Here is a 7,071-nt window from a genome sequence, read left to right on the forward strand (position 1 = left end):
AACACAACAAAAACAAAAAGAAAAAATTAACTTTAACTGTTAAGTTTTCACTTTAACTGTTACGTTAATACCCGGACAACTAGTTACCAGTCAAACCCGCTATTAGCACAATTCTCCGTGTTTGTACCATCAGTCAAATCAATTTTCCGCACTTCAAATTTCCAAGATTTTGTTCTAGAAGTCTTCTGATAATCACGTGATCAACAGAGACTCAACACTGCATAAAAATCAGGTACGCCTAACTGTCTCCTACACAAACAGTCCCTAACTAGGGTTTTTGTTTATTTTTCAGGAGAATGAGTTTTTGAGACCTCAAATGGATTTCATGGATCTCCATATATCTCAAAGTACCACCAGGCAAATTTTCAAACTTCGATTCGCTCGGACGCACAGTCAACAGCTCAAACAGTCAACAGACGACCAGTTTGACCAAAAAGTCAACAGACAGTCAAAAATGCAATTTTTTGTCAACATCCATATTTTGTCAAAATATTCATCATGTGATCAATGGTTGATCATAATTCATCAAGAAAAGTTCAGAAATCGACAAAACTCAAAATTGCAAAATTAGAGTTTTTTACCTAAAAGTCAACTGAACTTTGACCGACCATAACTCTCTCATAATTTATCAGAAAAATTCCAATCAAAGCTCATTCTCAAGGAAATTCAATTCTCTACAACTTTGATGTTGGGACCAAGGTCAAGAAATGCTTCCGCCTAAGAGATATAAGCCAAAACATTACAGGTCATTTTCAAAGTCAACAAAAAGCAGTTTTTTTCAAAGCCCATATCATCAAAATAACTTCTCCAAATGCAAAAACGCTTCCAAAGTGGCTTGTAGAGGACATCTTGGGCTTTCCAAAAAGTAAAAGAACACTTTCATAGGATCAAAATTAAGGGAGATATGCCTTGATGAAGTTGACCTTTTTTGGAAAAATGCATGAAACAAGTAATGACCAAAATTTGATTTTTTTTTCAAAAAGGCCAATTCTTTTGTGATTCAATCTTGATTCTCATATGTTTAAAGATATTCACAACATATCCATGATTCATGACATTTTTATTTCATTTTAATTAAATTTTATTCATTTAAAGTTTAATTAAAGTGAGATAATTCAAAGATATTATCAAAGATGCTTATGGTTGCCAATCAAGACCAATTCAAGATGCTTAAAGATATTATTGCAAGATTGAAGAGAATAATACTTGAGTGATTAAACTATGGTTAAGTTTTTTAACCTAGCATAAAAGAATATTCCATTCTTTTTCCACAAAATCAATCATGACAATTTCCACTTGCAAGGCTTCATGATCATATCTCTTTGCCTATAAATAGAGCTTCATTTTCTTCATTCAAGGAGAGGAAAAAAAGGGGGAGGAACACAAAGAACAACAACAATCACCACAAAGTCATAGCTTAAGTTTATATTATTTTGCAAAAGTTTTAAGAAACTTGTAAAAATCAAGGCTCATTCAAATAGCCACTTTCAATCAATTTCAATCACTCTATTCCACTCTTGGGACATCATAGAGTAAGTACAATGTAATTTTTAATATGTAGTAGTGTTAGGAGTTCATGAATTAAAAACTCCATATTTATGCATATTTTTAATTTCTCAAAAAAAAAATGTTTTAATTTTAGTTTTAAGTTGATAAAATGTTTATTTAATTTTTAACATAAAAATATTTTATTTCTTTTCATAATTAATTTATTTTGCTTAATTAATTAGTAATTATGTAAATATTGCTTTTTTTAATTATTTTCAACCAATCAAAAAACTCCAAAAATATTTTCCTTTTAGATTTAGGTTTATATTTTTTATAATTTAATTTTTGACATATAAAATAATATTTTTCTTGTTAAGTTTAATTATTTGTTTAATTAGCTTGTTAGTTAACTTAAAATCAATTCCAAAAAAATCACAAAAAGAATGAATTAAGTTTAATTTGTTTTATATTTATTTTTGTATATTATTTGACATTATTTCTTATCTTTTTCCTTTGTCCCGAATCAGAATAAAAGATCAAATATGGCAGAGATTGTATGCAGTTGATTTAAGACTTTTAGAAATTTACCGTGTAGTTTCTATCACTACTAGAAATTTGGCCTACGGCCACGCTAAAATTGTCCACAGCTCAGAAACTGTGGCCACATATATGATTTGGCCATGGTTTTAAAAGCGTAGAATTATGTTATAAAATATTGGATCCGGAGTATGAAACTGTGGCCTTTACTACTGCAGATATTTTAAGCCACAAAGGAAAACCGCGGCCTTATAATTTTCACTTCAAACTGTGCCTCAAACCTAAAAAAATATATCCCTCCAAAATTTCCCTCTTTTTTTTTTTGTTTGCCTCTCATAATTATTATCTTTTATAATTTTTTTAGATTAAAAAAGTAAAAGAAAAATTAAAAAGATAAATACACAAACCCTAAAATCAATCGAGCTCTCTCTTCTTTCTCTTTCCCAAACCCTAAATAAATAAAAGGATTAGGTCTTTTGGCGTGACATTTGAGATAAATGGCCCAGAGTTCTTCATTCTCTTTGATACAGTAAACACAAAATTATCAATCTTTAAATTCCACCATTCACTCAAACATCAACACCGAAATAGGAAAACAGTAGAGGCTGAACTCCTCGCGGCGGCGGCAGATCGTGATTGGTGCTATGGGTCACGAGCAGCTGACAGCGGTGGTGTGGGGATGGCCGAGAATGGATCGAAGTAGGATGCGTCAACGTCGGAGAAGGGGCTTCGCCGGATCTAAACCAGAGCGGTGCTGGCCGTGTGATGGGGTGAGAACGAGTTGCGATTCAATAGTGGTGAATCGTTGTTCGCTGAAGGTGATGTCGCTGGAGTTCGGTATGTTTGTTGTTGAAACCGCGTCAGCGTCGGAGTTGGGCGGCTATGATTAGAACAGTTTGTCCTTTACTGATTCTGTTCTTTGATTATGTTCTTTCCTCTTTTTCTGCATGAAATAGATAAAAGAAACATTGTTGTTGTTAGTTTGAAGTTTGTGTGGACTTGTTTCCGATCGATATACTTGCCTTTGTAAAACAAACAAGAAGTTTTATTTGTATGGTGGATTTGATTTTGTTTTGAAATTCTGAATGGAAATGTTATGGTTGCAAAACAAACAAGAAATTGTACAAGTTGTATTAATAGAACATGAGTTTATGTTTGGAATGGATGTTGCTGAAGGTTGCGAAATTGCTGAAGGTCGTCGCGGCGGATACAGGAGGGAGTGATGGCTGTTCCGGAGTGGTGTTGGAGCCGTGGATACTGTTGCAGTTAGATGAAGATTTGCAGAGAGCCAGATGTATTGTTGTTGATGGTGATGCTTCTTCGCTTCTTCTAGGACATGCTCACGGTTAGTTTCGTAATTAGTTTGTTAATTACTTTCACTAATTTGATTTACTGATTGGTTAATTTTGGTGTGTGAGGGTTTTAGGGAAGTTTCTGAGGATGTTTTTGGGTCCTATTAATGTTCGTGCATCTCGTAAGGATGTGCAGCTTAAGGATTACAAGTATTCACTTTAACCCTAGGCTTATTATGAATACATTAATGTATTTGATTTGGATTATACTTTTATTGAGTAACCTGATTTGTTAATGTTTAATTTTCAAAATGAAATGCAGGTATGTGAGGATACTTGGTGCTTTTTATTTGCAACTTACTGGATCTGATACTGATGTGTACCATTATCTGGAACCATTGTATAATGATTATAGAAAACTGAGGCGAAAGTTAGCTGATGGACGTAAGTTTTTGAATGTTATTGTGACCTAAAAATTATGATTGTGTTTTGTATTCTACTTGCAATGTAATTATCTATTACCTATTTGTTAAGGTTTTGTGTTGCTCTTGATTTTGCATAGTTTAGTTTAACGCATGTTGACGAGGTCATTGATGAACTTCTCACAACAGATTATACATGTGATATTGCTATGTCGCGCATCAAGAAAAGGTATTGTTTTATTGTTCTTTCTCTTTTCTCTATTGGAACAATAGCATATGATGTTACAACTGTATATTGCAGAAATCATTTTTAAAACTTATGATTATTTAATGAACTTCCAAACCTCGAGTTCAGACTTCAGAGATCCAACACAGAAAATGGATGCAAAATCTTCATTTTCCCTTGTTCTTTTCATTGCAGCTATCATAGCTTCAGCTTATTATGATTCAGCTGAAGCTGCTATGACTAAGGGATCTTTTGAAGATAATTTCAGTATAATGTGGTCTGATGAAGATCATTTCACTACCTCTGATGATGGACAGATCTGGAATCTCTCCTTAGACAATAACACAGGTATCAAATCACATTCATTATGAACACTTTGTTGCATGTCCTTTCTATTATTGCTATTACTATGTTATGGTTTGGTTTTAATAGGATGTCGGGGGTTTGAACTAGCATTTATGTATCTGATGTGTCTACATAGCTATTAACTGAGTTGAGTTGGGTTAACGAAACTTATGTTATGGTTTGGTTTTAACAGGATGCGGATTTCAAACAAAACAAAAATATAGATTTGGTTGGTTTAGTATGAAGCTGAAATTGGTAGGAGGTGATTCTGCTGGTGTTGTCACAGCTTATTATGTAAGTACACTACTAAAGGTGCTTTTTTTGTTAAGTGCTTTTTTGTGTTTTTGTGAATTCAATTTGGTGTGGAATTGTTGCAGATGTGTTCAGAAAATGGTGCAGGGCCAACAAGAGATGAAATTGATTTTGAGTTTTTGGGAAATAGAACAGGACAGCCATATTTGATTAAGTTTAGTTAATTGTTTTGGTGTAATTGTTGTTGTTAATGGAATGATTTAGGTCTGATGGAGGGGAAAGGATGGTTAAGAAGCTTAGGATGTCCAAAGCCCTCACTATATCTGAGGGGACATCAGTTTCAGATGCGTGTCGGCGAATGGCAGCGCGGCGCGTTGATGCTGTTTTGCTGCCTGATTCAAATGCTTTGTTATCGGGAATTATGACTGACAAGGTTTGTGAATTTTCTGTGTGAATGTGTGTTTATTGAGTGAGTGTAGTGCATAATATAGTTTGAAATTTAGTTTTCATGTATAATGCAAGGATGTGTGTGTTGTGTCTAGGATATTGCTACTAGAGTTATTGCCGAGGGTTTGCGGCCGGACCAAACAATGGTGTCAAAAGTAATGACTCGGAATACTTTGTTTGTGATTAGCTCTATATTAAATAATTTCAGAAGATCTTAAGCCTATGATTAAAATAGCTAATGTTCATCATTGTAGATTGCTTACTGACCTTACTAGAACAACTGTCTGTACATAATAAACCAAAAACACACTCATGGATGTAACCCCACCCTTATATCAAATGGACACAAAAGATAGTTTTGAAACTGAGAAATATAGTTTTGAAACTATAACTTACTTGTATTAGTTCACTGCTCAAAGTCTTATGACCTTCACTACTCGAAATTCACTTTCCAAAGTAATGAACTCAATAAAAAAGTTATAAATATTTTTGTGCCTGCTTTAAATTTTAAGATGAAAATATTTATTGTGTTGGTGCAGGTTTGAAGCGGGATGAGAAGTTATTATGGTTGGAGTCAAGGAATTTCTTTCTCTGCTCAAAGCCACTCGTTTCTTCTTGTACTCAGAAAGAGAACATGGCAATGGATTCTGCATTTCCTTGGATGGTTTTAGTCCCTTTCCTGCTATAAATTAAGACCGTAGACATGTGTCACAAATGAGTCGCATGATCCTTCTATCCAGGAATTCAAGAGAAGTGTGAGAGGGAGTTCCTAACACATAATATACTTTTGACTATGTTAAATAGAGTAATTATTGGCAATCTTTAGTAGAAAATGAATTGATAATGAAATTAGTATCTCTCAATCTTAGAGATTCTTCAGTTTTCATTCTTCTTTTACTTGTGTTTCCGTGTAAGTTATATTGCTTTCTTTTAAGTGTAACTAGAAGGTAATTTAAGAATAATGCAATTTATGGTTGATTAAATCCAATCAATGCAAAGTATATTGAAATATTATATTATTTAAAAGATTTGTAATATCTAACTTTAAATGTAATTTGTGTCTTTTTATACTATTATTTTCATTAAGTTGTTAAAGTGGTTTAGACAATATATATATATATATATATATATATATATATATATATATATATAACCACAGTTTTAAATTTGTGGTCATAACCAAACCGCGGCTATATCTTGAACCAAAACTGTATGTTAAACGTTAAATTGAAACCGCGGCTTTATCATATAGCCACAGTTTTGCAGTCATGGCAAATACAAACCGCGGCCTTAATCAAGCTACCTAAACCGTGGCCTAACAAAGCTACGGTTGTCAAAAAGGCGTGGTCTATACCAAAAAACCGTGGACTTTACTTTAGGCCACGGCCGCATACTCCACAGTTGGATTTCCGTGGCCAAACCGTGGCCTCAGCGTTACGCCACGGTTATTTTGCATATAGCCTCGGTTTTCTGGGCGTGGCAGGAGGTCTTTTTTCCTGTAGTGTATGATTCTATCAAGCTTCTGATAAATTTTCATTTAACTTTAAATCCGAGATCATCATTCACTCACCATCGATCTTCACTAACATCGTAGATATACTTGACTAGCTTCAAGATGATTCTCGTGCTAACATACTAACAATTAACTTTAAATTCCGCATTTTATTATATTGTTCTTTATATTTCTTGCTTTATACCTTATTTTATTGTTCATCATATTTACGTTTATGTTATTTTTTTTCTTTGTCCATTTGGACATATTATTTATATTTCTGCTATTTTTTCTTTGTCCATTTGGACATATTATTTATATTTCTGCTATTTTCTCTTTGTCCATTTGGACATATTATTTATATTTCTGCTATTTTTTCTTTGTCCATTTGGACATATTATTTATATTTCTGCTATTTTCTCTTTGTCCACTTGGACATATTATTTATATTTCTGCTATTTTTTTCTTTGTCCATTTGGACTTATTATTTATATTTCTGTTATTTTTTCTTTGTCCATTTGGACTTATTATTTATATTTCTGCTATTTTTTCTTTGTCCATTTGGACATA

At 33.0% G+C, this 7,071-nt stretch overlaps 1 protein-coding gene across 7 annotated transcripts; it reads left to right on the forward strand.

The window, feature by feature from the left end:
• Positions 1-2,469: 2,469 nt before the first annotated feature.
• Positions 2,470-5,864, forward strand: LOC131598805 (pre-mRNA-splicing factor 38-like). 7 transcript variants are annotated; one of them, XR_009282403.1, is made up of 8 exons: positions 2,470-3,370; positions 3,452-3,527; positions 3,640-3,761; positions 3,880-3,968; positions 4,161-4,313; positions 4,504-4,604; positions 4,688-4,995; positions 5,549-5,864. XR_009282403.1 is itself a non-coding variant. In XM_058871363.1 (8 exons), the coding sequence occupies exons 1-5, from the start codon at positions 3,169-3,171 to the stop codon at positions 4,183-4,185; spliced, it is 465 nt and encodes a 154-aa protein (XP_058727346.1). In that variant the 5' UTR covers positions 2,470-3,168; the 3' UTR covers positions 4,186-4,313; positions 4,504-4,604; positions 4,688-4,995; positions 5,549-5,864. The 7 variants fall into 7 exon arrangements, 5 of the variants coding, with proteins under 5 accessions (XP_058727346.1, XP_058727347.1, XP_058727349.1 ...); XR_009282402.1 differs by having other exon boundaries at positions 3,885-3,968; XM_058871363.1 differs by having other exon boundaries at positions 3,929-3,968.
• The last annotated feature ends 1,207 nt before the right edge of the window (positions 5,865-7,071 follow it).

The sequence above is a fragment of the Vicia villosa genome, linkage group LG4, assembly GCF_029867415.1.
Source record: "Vicia villosa cultivar HV-30 ecotype Madison, WI linkage group LG4, Vvil1.0, whole genome shotgun sequence".
Taxonomy (NCBI): Eukaryota; Viridiplantae; Streptophyta; class Magnoliopsida; order Fabales; family Fabaceae; genus Vicia; species Vicia villosa.

What these genes read in the sequence shown, in the direction of transcription:
- LOC131598805 (XM_058871365.1), top strand. Translation starts at nt 3,169, where the DNA reads ATGAGTTTATGTTTGGAATGGATGTTGCTGAAGGTTGCGAAATTGCTG. An exon ending in TCTTCTAGGACATGCTCACG is followed by an intron (nt 3,371 to 3,451) that starts GTTAGTTTCGTA and finishes TGAGGGTTTTAG; the next exon opens with GGAAGTTTCTGAGGATGTTT. An exon ending in GCGAAAGTTAGCTGATGGAC is followed by an intron (nt 3,762 to 3,928) that starts GTAAGTTTTTGA and finishes TTCTCACAACAG; the next exon opens with ATTATACATGTGATATTGCT.